The sequence below is a fragment of the Clavelina lepadiformis genome, chromosome 4, assembly GCF_947623445.1.
Source record: "Clavelina lepadiformis chromosome 4, kaClaLepa1.1, whole genome shotgun sequence".
Classification (NCBI taxonomy): Eukaryota; Metazoa; Chordata; class Ascidiacea; order Aplousobranchia; family Clavelinidae; genus Clavelina; species Clavelina lepadiformis.
The window spans coordinates 799,264-824,802 of record NC_135243.1 but is presented as its reverse complement, the minus strand read 5'-3'; the positions used below and the strand labels follow the sequence as shown (position 1 = coordinate 824,802).

The 25,539-nt window shown below is 37.2% G+C and overlaps 1 protein-coding gene and 1 long non-coding RNA gene across 5 annotated transcripts; one reads left to right on the top strand and one right to left on the bottom strand.

Annotated features, from left to right (window-relative positions):
• Window positions 1-146: 146 nt before the first annotated feature.
• LOC143452596 (uncharacterized) lies at window positions 147-22,337 on the top strand. Of its 4 annotated transcripts, XM_076953630.1 has the most exons (17): window positions 147-500; window positions 5,502-5,681; window positions 6,027-6,172; window positions 6,307-6,432; window positions 6,602-6,748; window positions 6,854-6,943; window positions 7,662-7,784; window positions 8,115-8,180; window positions 8,613-8,723; window positions 9,388-10,382; window positions 10,456-10,786; window positions 12,151-12,231; window positions 19,984-20,064; window positions 20,715-20,974; window positions 21,602-21,793; window positions 21,876-21,957; window positions 22,046-22,337. In XM_076953630.1, the coding sequence occupies exons 3-16, from the start codon at window positions 6,028-6,030 to the stop codon at window positions 21,945-21,947; spliced, it is 2,820 nt and encodes a 939-aa protein (XP_076809745.1). In that variant the 5' UTR covers window positions 147-500; window positions 5,502-5,681; window position 6,027; the 3' UTR covers window positions 21,948-21,957; window positions 22,046-22,337. The 4 variants fall into 4 exon arrangements, with proteins under 4 accessions (XP_076809745.1, XP_076809746.1, XP_076809744.1 ...); XM_076953631.1 differs by lacking the exons at window positions 147-500; window positions 5,502-5,681 and having other exon boundaries at window positions 5,991-6,172; window positions 6,608-6,748; XM_076953629.1 differs by lacking the exons at window positions 147-500; window positions 5,502-5,681 and having other exon boundaries at window positions 5,991-6,172.
• Window positions 17,784-20,442, bottom strand: LOC143452597 (uncharacterized). Its single transcript, XR_013115066.1, has 3 exons — window positions 20,205-20,442; window positions 19,948-20,094; window positions 17,784-17,918 (listed from the first exon to the last, which is right to left on the bottom strand). It is a non-coding gene; the product is annotated as an uncharacterized LOC143452597 (long non-coding RNA).
• Window positions 22,338-25,539: the final 3,202 nt, after the last annotated feature.

Below are 25,539 nucleotides of genomic sequence, written 5' to 3'. Positions count from 1 at the left end.
GTTTAATCCTTTGCACTTCATACAACTTACTTTTTTACCATAATGCTATTTGCTGGGACTGTGCTCGACGTGATGACGTAAAGCGCCTCAATAAAAATAATAATCTGAGTTGAGCCAGCAGACAATCTATGCCAGCAGACAATCCATGTCGGCGTGATAAATCAAGCGAAGCGTTTGGGTTGGCGCCTTCTTCACTTCAATTATTTTGAAAGTATTTAACCAAAAGTTTTGCCAGAAATTTGTTTAATATTTGGAAACGCATTCCAATGACTACTATTTAGGTTTCAGGCTTATTTAGGCGGACAAGAATATTTAACAACAGCCACTGTGCGTGCTCACGAAGTGTATATGAGTAGTTCATTACGTAAATTAGCAGTGAATTAGTTTCTAGAATTATGTTAGAAGTAATGTAGCAGAATGAGTCAGTCACTACTTTATTATTCTCCTTCTGTTCGCGACTCCGGCAAATTCGACTTCATTGCAACTGGGACCAAGTTGTGGTGAGTGATTTAATTTCTTCAGCATTGAATCTTCGAAAAGGATCTGTTGTTATTACCGCAGTAGGGCTGTTTTTAAAATGGAAGTTTGTTGCTCTATTTTTCGCCCGGTAGAATATACCCTTGGAACTATTATCTCTGTGCCATATATGCTGTTTAACTTTTTAAACGAAAATTTTGCCTAAACATGTCGCTATATATGTAACCAAACTTTTTCTGACCAGGTAAGCTCCCCGCTTTAACGGCTAGTCAATCAGCCAGACTCTCTTATTTTAACGAGTCTTTCTTGAATAAAAACAAACGTAGACTGATTTAAACTAGCTCAGCACCACACAGCCGAGCGCAACAATCCCACAAAACAAATTCCACGCGACTAAGGAATCCCCGTGGGACGCTAAATACATTACTAATTGGGCCCTCGGGCTAACGATCTGAGACGTCACGAGTATAAACAAGTAAAACACGGCATATCATGAACATGCATATAAAGACAATACAATGCGAATAAAAACAGTGTATAACGTGATGGATATAAAAATGGTGTATAACGTGATGGATATAAAAATGGTGTGTAACGTGATGGATATAAAAACGGTGTATAACGTGATGGATATAAAAACGGTGTATAAAAATAATCCCGTAACATATAGACATTATTGTTATTACAGTGATGTTGTTATATGTGAACGAGCAGTGGTGTTTGACGTAGAGTTACCAACCAACAAATTAACTTTGCGTCAAATGCTTAGATAAGTGCTTGGCTGCTGTGCATCGGTTTCGTGCAAATTATCCTGCTGCTTGACGCTTGACTTGTTTGCTTGTGACGAAGTATGGGTACGTCATCGTTGAAATTCCAGAGACGATTTGAACCGGCAAAAATATTTTGCTGAACGCTTTCAAGAAATGTTTGGGGAAGAAACAAAAATCAAGTATTTTTAAAGCAAAAATTTAACCTCCTTGAATATGGTTGATCACCACCAAGTTCCATATTAGTGCATTGATACGCCGTAGATTTATGACGGCATATTTTTGTTTTGCCGGAAATCTCAAAAACTGTTAAAATATAAACATATGAGGCCACATTCTACTGCGCTTGGCTAAAATTTTCACTTCAGTGGTAATTTGATGGACTGCATGGTGGTTAGGTAAGTCCTCCATCTTTTATCAGATAAAACCTGAGCAGGCGATGTGCGGTTCTGTCAATTGTTACGTTCCTATATAAGATGTATTTCCTTCACGAATGCGGCTTGAAGCTGTTTCATTCTGCCATGTTAAGTCACATCAAATATGTCGACTGCAATTTGACGCTGTCACATGACGTCATTGGTCAAGCGATGGTTGATGCAAAATATCAAGAGATAATTTGTTGCGGATAATTTAACACTAAACACCACAGCTGGCGTTCATTTATATAAAGCTCTGAATCTGTATCTTCCACTTTTTGAGTCGGCAAAAATACCAAACCCGGATAGACCTTCTGAGATTATTACGTCACTATTTTTTCATCATTAACCCAGCGGTGCACTTGATATGGGGCCGAATCGATAGAATCGCTGCCAAACTGTGCAATGTTTAATTGACTGTTGACCTGAGATTATCCTGATTCGTGCGAGATGTTGAAATGTCTTACGCTTGACTTGGAAGAGGGTTGAGTGACGTCACTTTGCTGAAAGTCGGAAACGATTTGTTGCGAAAAAGATTTGCTGAGCAAAAATCCGCAAAAACCCGGCTGGATTAGAACCTTTATTTTGCTGACTGAGATTAACTGATGCGTTTCCAAATAAGGTCGTAATATTTAGCTGGAATGCGAAAAGTTTTAAATATTGCGCGACTGACTTATTTCCATTCAATTCTCGTGGCTGTGACGTGGAAGATGGCCGCGACCAGAGTTGAAAGTTGCTGTCACATAATCGTCTTTAAAAAAAAACTTTTTGTTTCATGCTACAATTTACATTTAAAGGACAGTAAATTGCTTCAGTATGTTATAAATGGTGGGCTGTAATTCAGGTTCTATTATGTAAGGCACTTGTCGCTATTGCTAAATTAAATTGTTATCTTAACCATGCAACGATCTATTATTTGTTTGCTTAATACGCTTACACATAGTAGATTTGTAAATATCGCAGAAGCACAAACCAGGTATACGCAAGTTCTGTCCACGCACTCAATTATGCCTGCGAAAGACACTGCTAATATTATGATCAGTGTGAATGCAGCAAAATGTTAATGGGCGTATATGTAGGACAAAAACTTTTACTACAAATTGCACAAAGAAGTTAAACTGCGCATCAAATGCTTAAAAGTTTGCTCAACAATAATATATCTGTTTCGTGCAAAATATTCAGATACTTTACGCTTAGCTGGTTGTCTTGTGACAAAGTCGGTCGTCGTTGTCGTTACGTCGGTCGAGAAAATATTTCGTTGAAAATTGTTGGCCACAAAGCTCAAGCTTTAAAGATTCTTTCACGCGTTAACTGGAACGAAAATTTATTTCGAGACTTGAAAGAAAATCTTGAAAAGATATTTTTAGATCTGCGCTTTCGATGCGACTTTTTGCTCAGAATTTGTTTAAGTCTCATGTTCATATTAACAGTTTCTCTTTTAGCTGTTTACAGAGGCGTAGGCTTATATGCGCTGTTTGTATTCGAATCAAGCAATCATTTATTTTTATTATATTATTTAATTATTCATGGCATTAATGTAATGTTTTGTTTTAGTTTCCTCCTTAAAACGATTTGTCCTCAAACGTATAATTGTTAGGCAGGAAAGTCATCTCGAGGCTGGAATTGTAAAATTCAACCGTCTTTATATAACTCGCGTAACGCGCTAACAGATTAAAAATATCAAAAACCAATCATATTTTAGCTTAACTTAGCATTGGAATTTAGCATCAACCTACATTATATCATTGGTTCTTAATCTTGCTGAGCTGAATCCCGTCAGTCAAGCTTCTCTGGGATGGCATCTGCCGGACACTTACGGGTTGAAGTTGGACAAATTCGAATAGACGCGAAGCGCACAGACGTGTTGGTGGGGTAGCAGCACGTATAATCGTCATATATGTATATATAGTGGCATAGGCCGCTGAAATAAAACACGTTAGTACTTGAGCACAATTGGCAATTGGACAATTTCGACTAAATCTGATCGCACCTCGTGGAAAAGCTCAATGCTGTTGGTAGCCTAGGATGCGTGTTGAATCGAAGTTCATTGATACTCTTGTCTTTGCCTTCGATCTTTTATCTCGAATCATGACCGATTGCATCCAGGAACAGCAACTAACGCAAGATAAAAAATTAGTCACAAAACTCACGGTTTCTACGGACACCAGGCTATGTTGCTACTTTGACGGGCTTGGCTGACAAATTCAATAGTTTGAGTAATTGCTCCATCTCTCCATCTAGCGGTGATTGAAATGCAGGGAAGACTTTCAATTCACTTAAAGTAAATGAGAGTTTAAATGCATTGATTGCTAAATATGATGTGGTATTAACTAGAGAGATAAAATTTATATCTTACTTTTACTGAGTATAAAAGCAATGAAAAGTGTAAGTTATATCGCCGAGTTATCAGCAAGCGTTGTTTGCTCAGCGTAATACGGTGCAAGGAGGCAATAAAGTATCCAGGAGATAACCCGCCATATATCAACGTAAGCAAACAAACTTGGCGCTCATGGCTTTTCTTACCCAGGACACTTTCCCATTTTCAGTGCAAAATTGCCGCTTTTAGTTGATTTTCTCAAATCACCAATACGGTGGTGTTTAATCAGCTACCAAGAAACCGTGTCGCAAAATATCCAGTCTCATAACTTTCATAACTCCGGCGGCAAAGAAACTGTTTTGCCAACACCGACAGCAACGAGATCGCTCCGGATATTCGGAAAAAAACGAGATTGCTTTGGGACTCTGGCGACAACGAGACGGCTCTTGAACTCCGGCGGCAAAGAGGTGGCATTGAAACTCCGGCCGCAGCGAGATCGCTCCGAAACTCCTGCGGCAACAAGGCGGCTTGGAACCACCGGCGGCATCGAGACGGTTCGGGAAGTCCAGCGGCAAAAAGACACCTCCCAAAGTTTTGCTCAGGAACTCAACTCTGTTGGTAACTTTTTCTCCTTGCGTATGAGTATCTGTTCATCAAATGAACCCGTAACTTTGTCCCTGTACGTAGCCTGTCCACCCTGTCGTCTTATGATTTTAATACAAGTTTTAATTCGTGGCTACTTACAGCCGTGATACAACTCAACTAAGTCAGTGCAATAACAAAACTGAAGGACACGGTAATAACATACGTCACCATTACGGCGCCTTTAAAAAGGGATTTATCCACAGACATATATTTTTTAGGCAGGGGAGCCATCTCGCGGTTACAGTTTTACAATCCACAGCCAAGTTAATTACACTGGTCAATTAAAAATCTTAATTCTGGACGTGGTTCTAGCTTGGTTGCAACTCAGTCCTAGATTTCCGCCTCTACGTCAATGTCTTGGTGGCATCGAAGCTACTCCGCAGTTAAGCTCAGGCGGCGAAGACCCTAGTCCAAGATCGTCGGCGAAAAAAAAATTGAAACAAACTGCACCGGAAATCAGCTCTGTCTACATCAAGACTGTTCCGAAGCACAACTCCAGCGGAAACGAAACTGGTCCTGAAATTAACTCTTGTGGCAAATTTTTACATATGAGTATAAGCTCATCAAATGTACTCGGCCAGATGTTGAAGCCAGCTCTTCATCCCCTTGTCCAGAACTGTGAAGCTTTGCGCAGTTTTGGGAGGGCGAATGATCCCACGGTCAAATAGTATATGGTCCGCGGTCTGGGACCCTGCTCCACACTCGCATGCTGCTGATGATTTTAGCTCCCTGCGCTGCATGTTTGCGCCAAAACGGTCACTTCTGTTCTAGGGTGGTTTCGGATGAACTAGGTGGGGCGGTGGCTCTGGGCCAAATTTTTCTTGCAGGACTCAAATATTTTGTGGTCAGGGTGTAATCAGTGTCTTGTCTCTTTTGTAGTGTCTTGCCGAATAGCAATAGAAGGGGGGGGCATGAACTCAGACATTGAGGACCAAGCATCTGGAACAAGGTTGTGCAGATGTTGTGTTCTTCATTATCCCATGGCTGATAAGCTGTCTTGTTCGTAGCACAGTTCCTTCTCAGTGATGCTGGAGCAGTTCCTTGTAGTACCGGCAGCAGGTGTGTAGTGGCAACAAAACAGCTTCAAAATTTCTTCCCGTTTCAACGTGTCAAGAATGTGATCTGGCCACCTTCCAAAACAGTTTATATTTTTCAGTTAATTTTTTGTCATAAACATTCTGCTAACGTCTGCCTTAAAATTTGGTAAACTAACAAAGGGTACAGGTCATGTTATTATTGATAACTTGGTTTCGAAAAACATTTTGAAAATTGATAAAGAATTATCGTTGTTAACAAAGTTTAAATTTCAAGTACACCTTTTCTGTTTTTTGAAAAACTTTTACGTCATCAACATATTTGACCAGGTATAAAACATAAGGTAAGATAATTACTGCAACTTTGAAGTATGTCGAAGCCAGAAGAGCAAAGATTGACCGAAGATAAACCTCAACTTGTACAACCTGATAACAATGAAGAGAGCTCATCAGGTGAAAGTGATGAAAAACCTGGAACATCACGTGCTGTTGCAATGCAAGCGGAGATGCCTCATGGTGAGTAATCTGAGATTGAAACGATTAAGTTTTTGTCTTTGCTGTAATTAATAATAAACATTTTGATGTTTTCCTTTAGGCTACATTTGATATAAAATAAATTTTGTTTTATTTTTCCTTTGCTTTAAATCAAGGGCCTGCCGATGCAGGAAATCAAGTCTTGCAAACAATGGAAAATGCTGAAGCTTCTCAGAGTGCTTTAAGTAGAATCGAACCAGGATTGATTGAGCTTGCAAGCAGAGTGGCTGAAAGCAGAGCGGGTAAGTTTTATTAAAACTAATTTGCTGAATACGTAAGCACACAATTGTCGTTAAATATTTAGGATTGAGCTTATTCACTATTTGTATTTTTTCTAATATGTTTTCTTTTTTTTATATTTTTTCTGCTTTTTTGCAAATGACTGTCATTGCATTTAACTGCGTTACGCAGGAACAGTTATGATCATCAATGCTCCTCAATTTAATCTCCGCGATGAAAGACACTATCAAGATAACAGAGAATATAGTCAAATGGACATCAGGGATTCTAAAAATATAACACCAACACGAGTTAAAGTGAAACAAACAAATCCTTTAGGTAAACATTATAATACCGTGCAATTTTTCCTTGTAAAATTCTTCGTGTCTTTCATTATGGTATCACATTGTTTTTCTTTCCTTGAGTTTAAAAGATGTTTTATAGATTCTGCAAAAAAATCTAAACCAAGCATTGAGCAGCAGGATTCGGCAAATAATCCCTTTGATCCTCCCCAATTAAACACCCAACCACAAGGTGTAATAGATGTGCTAACGTTTGTTCAAAGCTAATTGAAATCGCTTCTCTAATAATATCGCTTTTGTGTTCAAGAAATGTAATACTGTGCAATACCAAACTACCTTCGAAGTATAGTAAAGTTTAATGTCTCTGTATTTGCTTGGTTTGTGAATACATTCATTAATTTCTACTTTTGGAGCACGGCGCACTTTCGTGCATGAACGAACACGAGCGGGGTATTAGGTAAATTAACTTATGGATGTTTGCTTATTTATTAATTAAAATCAAGAGGCCTTGCTCTTGTTTGTACAAATAGGTGCACCAGCTTGCCCCGTGCTCTTGTTCACTCATTCTATCTTACACAAATTGTTCATCTTAATTTGTGAGTTTTGCAAGGCTTAACTTTAAGTATTAGTTTCAACGCAAAGCTGGTTTCTGATCATGTAAAACACTCCATGCAACAGCTGCAAACACTGTATAAGAAATAGTAATTTTTGTTCTATTACCTTTTTCATGTTCTACATTTATATCAGTTTGTAATTTATATCTTGACAAAGTAAAACAAATTTTGATCACCAGTTTAAAACTTTCGTTGGCAATTGAAATAGTTTAGCAAGCAACTGAATGTAACCACTTGCTAACTATAGGCCTACTTATAATGTGTATTAATTATTTATACGTCAGTGGTTTTTGTTACACGTGATGGTAATACACCTGTTCACGTGATCATCTCTAGACCCATCTGATGTGACCCAACCAAAGCAACCGATCCAAGCAAATCCACAGGTTGAACGCCACACAGACATCTCAGAAGTGACCAATCAATCCAATGCTTTGAACACTGAAATACGTTCTACAAGTAATGATTAGATTATAGACTGAAAAGCAGTGAATACTGTTTGTATAAATCATGTTTTGTTTACACAAGTTACAAATTCTACAGTTAATTAAAATCCGAAACACAAGGTGTATATTCGATACGTTCAATTTCTGTTTGAATCTTTTTCAAATGCATCACTTTGGTTTTTAGAAAATGCAATAATGTACAATTAAATATTATCTTTAAAATACAGTTTAATGTTTTTGTATTTATTTTACTTTTGCAAACATTCATTGTGCTTATTTCTATTTTCATTAAACTGGTTTCAGTAACATTAATTTAGACACTTTAATCTCTGTTTTATCGCAGCTTCTGGAAACGTTGCCATTCAACCAACAATATATCAAGCAGATAGGAACACGAGTGGTGTATTAGGTAAGTTAACTTAATCATGTTTGCTTATTTATTAACTAAAATTAAAAGTCCTTGCTCTTGTTTGGGACATGATTGGATTTTACACATCTGTTAATTCTGTTTTGTGGGGATGTGGGGCATACCTTTCAAGCGCATGTTAAAATGCAACGTGGTTGTTGATGAATAATACACCATACACCACTCGCAAACATTGTTTAAGAAGCAATTTGCTAAATGATCTGAGACACCTATACCACTGTTACAGTAGTCATTATTGTGTGCTGCGTTTGTTTTGGCTTGTAATTGTCCATCTTGACAACATCTGATATATTTGCAAATTTTCATGAAGATGTTAAAATCAACGGTTTAAATTTATATGAATTTTATTTGCAAGTTATTATTTGTTGCTTGCAACTAAAGCTTCATGCTTTATAAACTGTGTTCGTTTCTTAGAGCAAACCGGCTTTACGCAACCTAAACAACCAATTTCAACATCAACTTCACAAACGGCAGCACCAAGTACCAGTCCCTCAGTTGCCAGTCTACCAACGACCTCATCTGCAGGTATGTTTTGGAAGTGTGCAACATTGCACCTTTTTAAAGTATTCTTTATACATCGGTTTAAACATTTTACTCGACTTAAGCCTATAAGTAGACTTCATAATATCACTCAGGTCAAACTCTGCCAAAGTTCTGTGTAAATATGCTTTTTTCAATGACTGTAGACAGAAAAACAAATGCAAGAGCATTACAACGAAAGTGCAATGGGTATCGAACACTGGTTAAAGTACAACGAGTCAAGCGGTCTAACCGCACCGTCACCATCTAACCATGTAACCATGTCTAGTGAAGCTAGTGATTTAGTGATCTAGTGAAGCGATGTGATTTCCCTATTTATGCTGACTGCATGGCCAGCACAAGTATGCATCCAAAGTTTGCTTCGAGAAAGCTTCATTTTAGTGCCATTTCTGTTGAAACATGTTTTCTTAGGTCCCGGCCTAAAAGTAATCGGTAATTGCACAGAAACATTTAGTGATATTTCTTTTGAAACATAACGCTACTTTACTTAGTATTTAAATCGCTATACCTTATGATTTGCCAAATTGCACAATATTAAATCAAAGTTTGGTTTTAGGAAACAATGCTTGGAACTTTGTAAGTTATTTTAGCTTTATCGAAGTAGTTGCTGATTGTTCATTAAAACTTTTTCTATTGTGTTATTTATTAGAACAAAGAAAGGACACAGAAAGAAGGATTAAAGAACAAGAAGCCATTGAAAAAGTCAGGCAGGAGCAAAAGAAACATCGAGAAGCTGATCTTCGGCCCCAAGCTGGCATTAACGTACCACTACAAAACTTTCCTGTGGTGCATCCTAACCTTGCCGAAGTGACGTTTTATCAAGGAGGAGCAGCACCTAAGCAAGAAACATTTGTTGCATCTACTGATCACTTAAAGGGTATATCACATGAAAGAAGTATTGACTTCGATAACCTGGTGAGGTCAGACAAACGCTACACCGGTGTGATCGGGAACCCCGGTGCAGGGAAATCGACCCTGTCCAAGCGTCTTGCGAAAAGTGAGGAGTTCACTACCTTTCACATCAACTTTATGGATTTACCCGATGATGACAAGCTCACTTTACCTGAGATGCTAATTAACATTAATTATCCTAATTTAGATGAGGAAACCTGGAAAAACGCATTTGAGTGGGTTAAAAACAATCAAAGCCAGTGTCTACTGGTTTTTGACGGGCTGGACCAGGCCGATTTCACATTTAAGAAGAAGTTTGCTAAACGCACTTATGACACTAAACAATCTGTGCAAAATATCATTGCTGGCCTTTTTAATAAAAATTACCTTCCTGGTGTTAAAATCATAATTACTTCACGACCTCATAGCATGCTTAATCTTCCCCACTCCCTACAACCAAAACGTACCATTTTTATTCGTGATTTGTCTTATGATAACATGAAATCACTATTTTACGCTTACACTGGTACACATGCTAAAAGTTTGTGGTTTCAACTTTCTCAAAACGCTCCTGTTGTGTTTTCATTGTGTTACAATCCGTTGTTGCTTCAGTTAGTAATCGCAGCTTCTCTAAATCCTTCAAAAGATGTTGGAGAAATCACCACAACAACTCGTGTCTTTGCTACCGTTTTGGAGGGTCTGAGACGTAGTGACAACACACGGTACCCTGATATCACTGCACTGACACAGCAGGTTTTCAGATTATAACTGGTCATTCAAAGCTTGTTGCAAGTATTCATCATAATGTGTCTTTATTGCATTGCAGATTAGCAGGTTGGCTTACAATGCCACTAAAAAGTCAACGGTTGTCATTACACCAACCGAAATGAAAAAAGAACTTCCTTCAACTGATGATGTCCAGGATATCATAGTGGCATTTCATGCTTATAGTGGATGGTCACAACGTGTGTTTGATGGCGACCAGAAATACTTCTTCTCACATCAAATGTTCCAAGAGTGTTTCACGGCTTGGTACTTCATTAGCCAAATGTCGCTGGCTGAATTTCAGATTTTTGTTACAAACGAGGCTTTTGCTGATGAGAAGTGGTCAGTCATTCGACGATTCATTTGTGGCTTGTTAATAGATATGCTCCGAGGTATGTCCACTTTATTAAACTGGTCATCTTAAGCACTAGCTGATAATTTGGTGTACCGACAGTTAATCACGCGACAGTTAATCAAGCGACACTTAATCACCGACACATAATCACTAGGACATTTAATCACGCGACACATAATCACTAGGACATTTAATCACGCGACTTGGATACTTAATCACGCGACATTTAATCACGCGACACATAATCACTTGCGAGCACAAACACAAACGCGAGCAACGTACGATCGCATCCTTGATGCAATTAAAACAATGATCCCCACTGCTGCACCGGAATGCGTTTTTCTCGATTTTGAGACTGCCGCAGTAAGTGCTTTCCGCACAGCATTTCTTACAGCAAATGTTAGGAGTTGTTATTTTCACCTAACGCTAAGCGTCCTGCGCAAAGTTAATGAAATTGGCATGAAATGTGACTACGAGTCTGATGACGAATTAAGAACAACTGTTCGGTGTTTACCAGCCTTAGCCATGGTCCCTTCCTCTGACGTAGTCGAGTCATTTCTGATCTTAGCTGATAGCATGCCCGATCACGAGAAGATGCCTGAGCTGCTTTCGTATTTCGAACACACATATATCAGAGGCAGACGACGTCCGGGACGTGGTGAAAGTTACGGCTCAGCCATCTTTCCAATCGAAAGTTGGAATCACTACGAAGCCGGGGCAGGCTGCATTGCAAGAACCACAAATGCAGTCGAAGGTTGGCATTTTGGTCTCCATGTGCTTTTTCAATGCCACCACCCGACATTGCGGACTTTCATACAGGGAATTGAAAAAGACATTCAAATGCAACGCACAACGTTTCTGCAAGGAATTGCTGGTACTCAACCTTCTATTCCAATGCGGTACAACTGAAACTGTGTGCACTGAAACTGTGTGTGCAAAACACAGTTGACCGTTATCTGTCAAGCGAGATTTTAGTTTATCTTCATACAGTTGCTTACATTTCCCATGCATGACATTGTTACGTAGTGTGTACGGTAGCCGACACTGTAAATGTGTGATTAAATGTCGCGTGATTAAATGTCCTAGTGATTATGTGTCGCGTGATTATGCGTCGCGTGATTAAATTTCCTAGTGATTATGTGTCGGTGATTAAGCGTCGCGTGATTATGTGTCGCGTGATTAAGTGTCACCAAACCGATAATTTGCAGTTGCTCAGCAATTACACATCTGCTTTAGAAGTAGGTGACTCATAAATTAAAATCAATGAAGTTCCTGAACACATTCGTTGATTCTTGATGTTTTGGCCAACTCTACAACAACAAAACATCGTTTTCTTTCTTTATAGCAAACTTGTTCTGTTATTGTATTAGCGTAACATGTTTTAACTGGTCCATCTTTAAGATTGTCATGACAGAGGTCCAGTGTCGTCAACAAACATGCAGACAAGAAGCACATTTTCCATGAAAGGTCTGTCGCCATCAGGTTAGTTGATGTTCATTGCGTGTCGGTATATAGGCCTATGCTTGTTCTATATGCTTGATTATGCTTGATTCTATTTCACTTTGAGATAAGTGTAACGCAATTAGGAAATGTCATAAGTTTGACTCTGATGTATGTAAATTGTACTGGTAATTTCAACCATCGCTATTTTTACATTAAAACTCTTAACAAAAGTGATCAGTTTAAGATTACTCAAGTGTAATAATGTAATTTCAAATTTAAATCTGCATTGCAGAAATATGTGTTGTAGTTAGAGAGAACCACTGGGTTGAGATTTTGTACAATAATATAGATTAGATAATGTTAGAAATTTGTTCAGAAAAAGTAACGTTCGATGAAGGAAAAGTGGATAGCTTATTGGCATCCGTAGAAAGTCAATAGAAGTTTTACAAGATTTAAAGAGAATAGTATCCTACCAGACCAGGGCTGTGTTATTGGTTTTGTTCATGATGCAAATGGTTTATGGTTTGTTTGAATTGATTTGAAGGTTACTTGGAAAGTAATTTTTATATTTATTATGTTGTCCTGGGTACTTTGTGTAGCTTTATTTCTGAGTAAACGTATTAAGCGTTTTATTTTGTTAAATTTTTTTGTTTATATTTAGTGGTTTGTCATCAAAAGATGGCCCAAAGTTTACCAACACACTTGTTAGACCTGATACAGACACAGTTAAAACCTTTGTGACTACCCAGTTTACACACCATTTACATAGAGTCATAGACACATCGTTTGTGCTAAAGATATCGAAATATAAATTAGTACCCGTACTTTGGTCGTCTACTTGCTAGTATTCAGACAGAAAATTTATAAAGATTAAAAACATAAGAAACAAAATGGCACCTCTGCCAACAGATCATTCCAGTTTTCCGCCATTACATTAGAAACGATTGCTAGGCATTACAAAATTGCAGTTAGAAACTGCATAGGCTACCACAAACTATTCATCAGCGTCTAGCCAGCAGCCAGCCAACGTAGGTTGTTATATTTCATGTTCATTGTGCTGATGTGAGAAATTATTTGTTGTTTGGTGAGATACATAGCTACTGGTATAAAGGTTTATTGGTCGTGCTAGTTGTTACCAGCAAATATTAACGTTATTTCTGTTGAGCACGTTTTAGGCCTTTTCGGTTTTGTAACTTTTTCCTGTTCATTGGCGGGTGTTTGTAAAAACTGGCGTACAACTGGTAACAGTGGTGACTGGCACAACTGGTAACTGACAATTGGTGACGTCAGGAGGAAATTTGATGATGTGCCCAGTTAAAACTGCTATTGCGATAAAGGACACGGCTCGATCAGTCTACTGGTAGGCCGCTAAGAAACACTTGGTTACTAGTGGACTTTTATTGACTAAATACAAAAATATGCAATATTTTTACATTTAATTTACGCAGTTACTTGTTTTTTTTTTAAAAAAAAGGGTTTATCTTGTACTATATAAAAACATAGGCCTACATACCTATAACAGGTAAATTGAAAAAAGCAATTTGAAAGCGTCATCGTAAAAACATCGTCTAAAAAAACATAAACTATTGTGAAGATGTCGTCTGATTTTATCTGTTGCGTCATTCATTTGAAAATAATCAAAACAATAACAAAGTCACGTGATAGGTTCATTGTATTCTTTTGATAACAAACCGATCTAGTCTGGGAACTGCTAAAGTTACCTTTGAAATTGTGCTTGCACGGTTTAACAGTTGTCAAAATTCTGTTGTAATCCAGAAGTAAGTAGGTTAATGGGAAGCTGAAACTGACACTATTACGACATTGAGAAAGGGAGCTTTTTCTGTCGCCGGAATAGTCAGGCTACACATCAGACATCAGCACCACCGATATAGGTTTTGCAAACTCCCAATATGTTATTATACAAAAAAATAAGCCGATGACTATGACAAAAAGCAGCTTTTATGTATGGTCTAGACTCTAGCCTATACTTAGTACTAATTTAAGACCAGTTGCTGGAGATTAATCCACGTTCCTGTGTATGGTGAAATCAGTGAAGAACCTGGCAGCAGGTAAAACCAGATAGGCTATAAGTTCTTGACAAAATAGCCTACTTGGTATAACACTCGGTAATACATAAAGATGATAACAATAGAAAACTCATTTGGTTTCCAAAAATACTCCCATATGTCGATAAAAACACATCTTTATATGTATGCAGGTTGTTACTTCAGGTTAGATAACTTGAACACTATTACGCAGTTTGGCAGTGGTGGTCAAAGTAACCACATCAGTTACTTAAGTAAAAGTATTATTACTCTTAAGAAATTTGCTCTACTACAAGTATTGCTGTTCAAAACTACTCCATGATTCCTCATTGCTTGAGCCCAGCTTTCTGAGGTAGCCTTTGTGTAAGTTGCGATTGTCACGTAGGCCTACATTTTTTAGTTTGATTTTTATATAGTATTGCTCGAATTTAGAACTGTCCACCAGGGCCACTAAACAGGAGCAAGTGTTGTTAATGCCTTGTCCTTGCATCACAATGTTGAGGCGCCAATGGGTATTGAACACGGAACCTGAGTCACATACATTACATTGCGAGTGGTCGAACCACTCAGCTATTTAGCCGATTCAAGTAGTTTAAGGAGTACCAGTACTGAGAGTTATCGATCTAAAATATGAGGTTGTGAAAGGACAAAGTATCAAGATCTTACTAAAAGCAATACAACTGCAGGAAAATACGTAGTCTTATGAAGCTAATTAGTTTCAGACATAGTTTTGTTCTTTGTCAGAGCATTGTTACTTGAAATTCAAATTATAGACTGTATATAAATGGTTTGTGCAGATGTCATTGCAAATGAAAATTACTGCAAATTATCTTTGAACTAAAACATTGACTACTTCAGCTTTCGGTAAACCTACTCAGGTATGTTACTTTGGTGTAAAAATTACTTAGGTAAAAGTACCCATAAACCAGACTGGAAAGCATGGAACTTTTGGACAAGATCTCCAGGGTGCAAGACATCTAAAATTAGGTTTACCTGGTGTAAAATGGTACATTTTGCTGGACATCTGGAAAGCAAAGTGCAGTGCCTGTGGGCTCTTTTTTGGGAAGTAAATAAATGTGAAACGTTTGGGTGCAGCAAACATAGTCTACAAAAATCTCAAGGGTGCAGTTGCCATGCGTTCCACTATGACCCATGAACAAAACTACTTAAGTAGCCAAAGTAAAAGAAATTTATTTAAGTAGACCATTTAAGTAAAACTACTCTGTTACTGACTAGAACTGCACTTAGTAAAAATATACAATTGACAAAAAGCAACCAATTAAATTACATGAGTAAAGTAAAATTGGCTGCATTTTACCATAAAAATATGACTGGGATAATGGTTGAATATTTATCACTATTTGTTTTTGCTTGTAAAAGGTAATGTCAAACTGTTATTGCTACTTACAGTAGATCTGGTGCTGTTGGCCTAGTCTAGATTTATCATTAATCAAAGTAACCTTTCTGAACTGCTTTCTTTCTTGGTTTTATTCATTTTATATTTCACCGTAAATGTGTGGAGCGTAAAATTGTGCTGACACGGATGGTTGCAAAAATAGCTATATCTATGATAATGACAACTGCCACAAATAAGTCAGGCAATTGTGGCAAGGCCTCAAAGACAAAAACATGCATTCTGAGACAACATAAAGTGAAAGAACAAAGTTTTTAGCGTCAGCGTTTGGCAGGACATAAACGTTGTGTCACCGTCAAGTTTAGTTAATTCTTCACATTACAAATGTTTCTAATGTTGTGTATATTTCAGTAGCCCTTGACTTAGGTTCTTAAATTTTATGCACCGGAGTCAACTTTATATTTGAGTAGATTATAGTAAAAAAATAATTAGTTTAGAGAACTTTGAATTTTTAGCCTATGACAACCCATTTGTTAAGCGAATCGTTATGGTGTTAATAATGTTATGCTGTTTTTACAGTGTTACATTTTTTACCATTGTTGAGATAACAGGAGCTACTTATGGCCTTGAAACCACAAAAACACTTGAAATTATTTTTAGTAGTTCACATACATATTAACGTAAATATATGACAATCACACAAACAAACAAAGGATTGAGGAAATGAGAATGGAAGAAAGGATGAGGCACAGCTATCGCATGGCAAGAACAAAAGCAATGTGTAAAAGAGATATTTTTGGTAGCCCTTGCATGAGAAGTCAAGATGGACAGTTACAGATCCAGCTGTCAGATAGGTTGAAGTTGTGGAAGGAATATTGCGAAAAGTTACTGAATGAAGAAAACCTGTGGGATATCACACTAAAATCTAAGGAAAATGTTGGACCCGTGAAGGAAATCACAGTCCAGGAGGTTAGGAGAGCGATGTACAAAATAAAAATAGGTAAAGCAGCTGGTCTAAGTTGTGTGCCAATAGAAGCAATTCGTCTATGTAATCTGGAGAGCATGGTGGCATGGTCACTATGGTGTTTATGTTTATTTCTACTGATAACGATTTTTTCACTAATGTTGAAATAATTAGTGCTAACTATGCTCTCGGAAACAAAAAGAACACTTGTGACTATTAGTAGTTTACATGCATTACATGGTTAAGTTGCCTTAAATTGTTTGAATTTCCATTCAAATGAAGTCAAGTTAATGAGCTTTTACTGTATTACAATTGCTACACAAACACCAATACAACATTTTCTACATTAATTGAATGAATAGATTTACACATATCTATTTGGGTGGTATAAAGCTCAATATTGGGTACATTTATTTTCGCACATTGCTTGTAAGTTACGTGGCATTAACTGTAATTTGTGCATTGTCATTTCCACATCATTCAACACAGCCAGTCCATAAATGTCATTTTTGTGTTGTATAGTATACAAAACAGGCCTTACTAAGCATGAACCCAATGCAAGAACTGATAGTGGGCATTTTTTGCCAATTTGAAATAATTTAATGAAATAATATTCATAACAACGTTAACCAAATATAAACTCTTTGCAAATCAGCTCTCATCAAATCTTTGCTTTGTGATATGTTTTCACCAAGTTCACATTCTCTTTCGAGAAAAAGTTAAATAATAACATTGATAATTAATAACACTTCGAGAACAAATTGAGAACACTGTGATTTGCGATTTCTGTTTTGTTACTATTTCTGTTTTGGTACTAAGCAGCATGTAGCCCAAGTTGGTTAAATCACTGGCAATGGCCTAAGACCAGCCCTGACAATAAATATCCATGTATAAGTTACATTAAGTGTTTCTTTTGTCAGTGTCTCATTGTGGCAAATGCAGCACAGAATACAATGTTTACTCTGTTTTAAGGGATAATGATGAACATTGTTGCAGTAATATAAACAATGTCCATTGCCAAATCATGTGATCACTGCTGATAGTCTGTATTTGTTACTGGAGTAAGAGTCGGTGGTTGACTTTTGGGTTGACTATTGATCAGTTTCAGCATTGTAACTGGTGTTATAAGCCGGTACTTAAACAAGGCTTTTCATTGATTTTCATCAGTTTTGGTTTGACATAAAGTTCACTCAGGTCTGTTGGAGTTTGATAGCATTTTTCTAGCATCACAAGGTGGCTTTCACGTCAAACAAATGCATGTGATGTTTGTGGATTGGTTGCCACATAAGATAGACATCAAGTTTGTTGCGCTTGTCTCTGAGGTTGAGTGCAGGAATACTTCAGTGGCTGTTTTGCACATGAGCTGTCATTTTAAGAATATAAATTTCATTAAATTTGAAACGGAACAAATGTATTGCAATTTAATTACTAATTTACCATTTTTGTGTCACAGCTGGAAATCATTTATATTGCCATTTTGCTATATACAAGTATTTTGACACTGAAAATCACAACTAAACATACTAGCAGAAAATTAGAATAAACTAATTTGGAGCATAAGCACAGTTACAGTCATCTGTATAATACAAACGTTTATAATACTATAATACATGGTTTGGTTGCAATGTGTCGATTGTTTTTTCAAAAATTTGGTTTTGAAACTGATTCAGTACTCCTCTACTTATTATTGCAAAAGCAATTACAGCACTACTACTAAAGCAAGCAAAACCTGTTTCTGTTTGGTGTCTCGGCCAACAGAAAATAATATACCTCAAATATGGTTTAGGCTAACACTTGTGTTATTTTACACTGGCTGCCCCTACCCACTCATGTAAAAAAATGATAGCCACCAGATGGTGTGCTACACATTTATATGCAATAAATTTGGCTTAACATGACCACCCGCTTTATATGACAATGTTGATGTAGTCCCAAACTTTGCCATACAAATGTCTCTGTTTATTATGACCAGTGTTTGAGTATTACGACCACTTTTTCAATTATATTCCTCCAATGTTTCTTAGTCAATTATGCAATGTGACAGGAATGAATGTGCCATGGGAGTTTTCTTTCGCACCATTTAAGAAATGTATGAGATTTTAGAAAGTTTAGTCAATTTGTTTCTGATTGTGTCGATACTGCTTGGTGTATGGCGCTGTATCAGTCTTGCAGCTTTTATTATTGTGACTATTCCGATATTGTGACCAAAATGGTCTGGTCTGAAGATAGTCATAATAAACGAAGTCTACTGCATTAACATGCAGTGTAATAATTTCGCTCATTTCTCTTTGCTAATATGGTTTTAGAAGATAGTTTTTACACAACCTCAGAGATGATTCCCCACCAATCAAGCATCGGTTATTGAACAAGAATTAGTACAGTTGGCAGAGGTGGGCAGTAAAGCGGTACTATAGTACCAAATTATTGTATCGCGGTACTTTATTCATGGTATCGGTAATTTTAGAGCCGATGGTATCAGTACTTTTATAGAACAGTAACGAATCCCTGTACTGAATTATTTTTTCGAGAAATTTAAGTCGGTCCCAGTGATTGGTACTTTTAAAATGATTACTTGAAAGGTTTTCAGAAGTTTGTTTTTTAAAATTTCATTTTGATTAAAACTGGATTTCAATTTTAGTGCTTTTTGTTCTTTTTTAATCTATGAATGTCTAATAAAGCGGTATAGAGTGAGTTCGCATTATTTTTGACCTGAAGTAATCTTTAGCGGGGCCATAATATCAGCAAAAGTTACACTTGTAACATGATCCACTGTATGAAAAGTAGTTCGGTACCGAGTACTGGCGAAGTACCGGACTACTTTTTTGAAATAGTATCAAATACTGGAACCGTTGGTACATTTTTTGCCAAGTACCGTTATCGACAGTACTTTCAAAGTACTGACTGCCCACCTCTGACAGTTCGTGATCCATGTACTTTATAATAAAACGGTCTCATGCACAGTTTGCTTATTATTTAGAACAATGCGTTGTATTTGTTATATGCTTTATAGCCGTTATCCTCTAGCAACTGCTCATAACATGCATTCAAAAAAGATTACTACAACCCATTTTTTTAGCTTTATATATACTGTGCCTATGTTGAAGACTACTGTTTATCATATTTGGATGAAAATGGTGTTTTCAAACTTTAGCATTCAGCAGCAAAAAGATCAAATATTTGTCTGTTTTATGAGCAATCATTCGCCCAGCTTGGTAAATCAAAAATGCAACTTCAGTAAATGGCAGCCAGTCAGAAAAATGCAAATTTAGCAAATCAGCAACTAGGCTTATATGCGAAAAAATTGGCAATAGTTACAATTAGTACATTTCACTGCATTCTAGCCTATATTTTATTGCAAGCTATTTTGTATAGGCCTAGACTATATTTGCAACCTGTTAGTATTAAGCTTCATAATAATTTATTTCCAGATGTTGCTGAGAAGAGGAGGATTTGGATAAAAGCACTAAAGTCACAGCTGGTACGATTTGAGAAAATGCAAGATTGGTCACGTAAGTTTATTTTCTGACTTTGTCCTAAACCTGCGATTAAATGAATAAACTGCATGTGCATGTTATGTATTATTTGCCATAGACAAGCATTAGGCCTATAAGCAGCAGAACACACATTTATGTTGAATTTCAAAACTTACCTTTACTTAGCCTAGTACAGTAAGGCTGCTGGCAGACTGGTGATGCTGTTAATATATTTATGTGATAATATTTTGTGAAAATTTATTAAAATGATATGTAGCCTATTTAGCCGGGAAATATTTCCACATAATCACTGGTAGATTAGTACAACAGCCTACTAGGCCAAGTAAAGGTAAGTTTTGTAATTTACATGTCTATTGCAAACATATTGCCAGTGCTAGTGTACAGAGCCTAGCTTAGTAGGCTGCCGGTGATTCTGGTGAAAATATTTGCCGGCTAAATAGGCCAAATGTCATTTAGATAAATTCTAGTTGTTGTATTAAGTTTATCTTCAGTTTGAAATGCCTGCTTCTTTTTTTAATTCGTCCCAAACAGATAATTTAAAGAAAAGTAAGTTTTCGCTTTCAACTTAACTTTGTTGCCTAAACATGAAAAATTTCCGTCTTAAATTTATTTCTATAACGCGGCGAACTACAACCGGTAAATAATTAACTATTATGTTTGTTTAGATGACGACCAACGCAGATATATTTCGCTTTTATGCGAATTAAACGAATCCAGCGACATGGAACTCTTCAATATGGCGTCACTGCGCTTTCCAACAGAGCTGCATCTGTCTAATTTGAAATTGTCATCATCGGAAGTCGCGATCTTTTGTGACGTTTTAAGGAAACAACAAAAGAAGTTAAAGTGGCTTTATCTGATGAACTGCTTCTCCCCTGATGATGTGGAAAGATTAATTTCGGCGATCTCTGAGATGCCTGGAAAGGTTTGACGATTTATTCAACTTTTAATCGTTTGCTTAGAACAGCATATGACGTCATAATCAATTGTTTATATTTGTTATAATGACGTCATAATCGCTAGTACGAAGATATTTTTCAAGGCAGTTTGTTGAGATTACTGGGCAGTGTAGGTCGGATATTTTGTGCTAATTTATATAAAATTGCAGAATAATTTTGCGATGGTTTAGTGATTACTTGAATCTACAAGGAATGTGGAATCTGCGATAAACTTGGTCGCTTAAAATTCCTTCTTTTTAAGGAAAAAAATGACAAAATTTTGTTGGATCAGTTTTAGCCTGGCATGTACAGGTTAATTTTGGGTCAACAGAAAAGTTTCAATTTTTTTTAAACTGAAAATATTTTTGCAAACTTATTATCAGGATTTGTTTCTACAACTAATACTCGATACCGGTTTTAATTGGCCGCTCAAAATTATTTCTATTTAATTCAAAAACCAAGAATTTGTGTTGGACCAGTAGCTACTAGGCCTAAATCTGACCGCGTGGTGCTGGTTAGTTATTAACCAATTAATGGTAATATTAACTTGTATGTAGTAATATATTAGCTGCATCAATACACCAGGTTGTAGTTTACAAACATTTCATCTGCAGGTAAAAGTGTTGTTCATCAGTGGCAACATTATCAAAGACATTCCAGGACCAGAATTTTTCGCTAAAATTGAAAAATATCTGTGTATGATTGGTTGCTTCGAAGGTGGAAGAATCTTGAAAGAAGATGAAAGAGACGCAAATTCGAGCGAGAGACAAAAAATTCAACTCGCCCTTGACCAGCTTCATGACTCGGTATTCTTTATATCTTGTCATGTTTGTGTCAACTTGAACTTTGCACAGAAATTTAATTTTTAACCAAATTTTTAATTTATAGCGGTTGCGAGTTCATGTTGGTTATGATGACGACTGTGAAGACGTCATACTCACTCCACGCGAGTACTGCTGACGTAATAATGGTAAGTAGGTTTCATTTTTAAACAGAAATTCTATTTTAATTAAATTTTGTTAAAATTCGTTTTTAATATCGATTTATTTGTTAAACAGGAGTTTCGTCGTGGCCGGGATTCGAACCGCGGACTTCTGCGACATCGAGCGATCGCTCAACCCGATGCTTCATCTACAGATTTACTAATTCAATGATAAAATTGATTTATATTTGTACATAAAGTAATAGTGATGTCATAATTATAGTTGTTTGACATGTTTATTCAAATAAATATTTACTGCATTATGTTGAATGGTGAACTTGCTGTAATATTTTAGATTTGCTGATTTTTTGTGATTTGAAATATCCAGAGTGAGTTTTGTGGAAATAAAATTTGTTGTAAGACAGAAATTGGTTTTGTGTCAATATTTTCAGCGTCACATTTCTGCCCAAGCGTTATAAGTAGGTTTTTATCATCGCTAATTGCTTTGTAGAGTTCAGCTCTAAATTGTCTATATCTGCTCAATTCTAATGAGACTGGTGCTATGGCTTGTAGGCTAAAGCATCCGCCTCGAATGCTGCCTCTACCTTGTAACCAATGATTAACAGAACTATAAGCTACCAAAATTTTTATATCAACTTGACGCAGACAAATAAAAGCAGTAATAATAATAACAGCTCGGCGTGTAGTTGGGGCAAGACATCAAACACACAGAGTTATATCAGGGGATCAGCTTCCTGCTGCAACTTTCGCTACGAGTTGTTCGGCTGGAAATTTACGAAAACAGTCGCTGTTATGTGTCCCTGAGATGCGGAAAGAAACTGCGTCTTTGCTTACACTCCGTGATTATGACAACCAGGTTAACAAGCAGTGACGTATTTTGAATTGGGTTGAGGAGCGGGGAAAATTGTTTTAGAGCCCGCTTTAAAATACCCGCGTCTGCCCACTGTATGCTCCTATCAAAACGCGAAAGTGGAGCGAAAAAGTTTTGCTTGTTAATCTTGAAAAACTGCTTAAAGCCTCGAGATGAACTGTATATTCTCATGTACATGTACTACTCTAACTCTCATATTAAGGCACGAGCATTCGAGCGCGCTCCTATTATTTAGGAACGATCTCGAGAGGTCGCACTTTTGTCAACATCGGAACAGAACCACGACCGCGCTTTCCCGCTTAGGGGTTATTCGCTCTTCGCTCTTTTTCTGCCCAAACAACGCTATGAACGCACAAATGGGCAAGAGATGCTTGAATTGAAATGGTTTTAGGTTTATGGACTGCTATGTAAGAACATCATTTTATGTAGTGAATAAAAATTACAGCTTTGCGACTAATTCAAAAATAAAACCGCGAAAAATAAACAACACAGCAACACCAAGCACAGTAGCACGTCAGAACTTTGTTTTGACTGTTCGAAATATAAACATTTGTTTTTTTTTATAAGCGTGATTAATTGTAATTATTTTCTGACAAACATTTTCCCAAACTTAAATGCTTATCGTACTTTATCGACGTCGCGTGTATTTGTACTTTTGCGAAAGGAGCGAATGCGATATTTCTCGAGGGCTTCATGCAGTATGACTCGGCGAAGTCCTGAATGCATAATATTTGCCCCTTTTACTTTTATAAGATCTCGAAGATTTCCTCTGTCTGGATGAGAACTTCAAAGACTTTCATCGCGGAACTGAAAGATCGACCAAAGCTTCCACCTTTGAAGTCGTGACAGAGATGCCTCTGGTTTTGCGACGACGATTCCAGGTCAGCCCCGCTTTGGTGATGGCTTTGCTGACGGCCGCTTGCGATGGCATTCTCACTCCAGTCTTCTGCAAGGTCAGACCGCTGAGCTAAAAGTACGTTGTGCTTTGACAGATCTTTTTGGATTGCAACAATCTCCATCGATAAACAAAAGCTAAGAAGGACTCTCACCGGCCTTCGCACATCGCTTCATCAACCCATCGGCCATACGTAGTAGTATTCATTCATAATAAATGAATTGCAGTTGCGCTATACTGCAGTAATTGGCACTGATGGCTTAAAACGTCTTCGTTTACTTTAGTGAGCAATTTCACTTTTTGTGCTAAACTTTTCTGTACCATTCTGTTCTCCAAGATCGGACATGTGCAACCAGTGGCCCGCGGGCCGCACTACGTCCCGCCAGGTTGTACCGTGCGGCCAGCGTGGTGCTCAGCAAAATGTTAGAACTTCATTTTCTTCAGTTTCCTCATCTTCCATCGACAATTATTCACAGTTTGTCAATAAATTGTCGCGCAAGCGTGTCGTGGAATGCATTAAATCTATTTCTTAACTACATAAACTGCATAGGAAAGTCGTTTTACGATACTATTTTTTTCTGAAAAAACCATGTGGCCCGCATTGTCATTCAAAATTTTGTATTTGGCCCTCCAGTGAAAAAGTTTGCACATGCCTGTCCAAGATGGACGCAATGGTACCGAAGTAAAAGCGACTATGAAGCTGGCACGGCCTTATATGAGTTCATTGTCGATTGTTACTGCATACATCGTCATTGTTTCACCATAATCACTTATAATGCAATTGCATCTTGTGTTAAAACGAACGAAGTGCTGTTTATTGCAGGGGTTCTTAAACTTTTTGGCACACGCCCCCCTTGACGGTACCTAAAAATTTCGCGCCCCCCCTCCCCCCCCATTGCAAAACAAAAAAGCATTAAACAAAACAACAATTTATTTTCAATTAACTTTCATTAATGAGAAGGATGTAGTTGTTTTTGGGAAACCAAACGATTAATTCTAGGCTTTGTGGAAGATAATGCACATCTTAGGTCGGCTGCACAGTCAAGTTTGTTCCTAGGTTTTGTCTTTATATTCATGAAGATGACGCTGCAAACGACTTGGTCTCAAAACGTCGTTGCTTAGCTTTTCTAAGCATATCGGGCATTGCGGTACGACTTTTTTGTTCACTGTGGTATCTATATCTATACAGCCATACGTCAGATAATTTTGGTCATACTTTCTCTTTTTTCCACTCAATACAATTAGTTTAATTACTAAAATATATGTTTATTAAATCAATACTAAATTTAAGTTTTACTTCATTTTACGGTTTTAATATTGGCTGACGTTGGTTTTACCCTATTTAAACCGGGTGCGTGACATTAGTATTTTTGGTTCCACGACAATTAACCGTGGGAAATTGACCGCGAACAAACTCACCGAGGACAACTGACCGTGACGTAAATTTACCTAGAACCAACTGACCTCAAATCATGTTATCACTTAAATCATATAATTTGAATAAACAACAATGCTAATTTGCGTAAAAAATAAAAATAAAATGCGTAGCGGTTGATTTGTGTCGCCGGCCAGTTTGTTGCCGGTCAGTTGACCACGACCAATTATCGCCGGTGAATTTGTTCACGGTCAATTGATGTGATCCCAGAATTTTTATTATGTGTGGCCGACACTGCACACAAATTTTCAATCGTTAATGACTCGAAAATTATACGTCGTAAACTAATCGGATATTTACAGGTTAGTAGCAAAAACATCTGGTTTCCTGTATACATCATAATTGTAAAACTAAAGAAAATGCATTTAATGTAAATTAAGTATTTCTACAAGTGATACATTTGTAAAA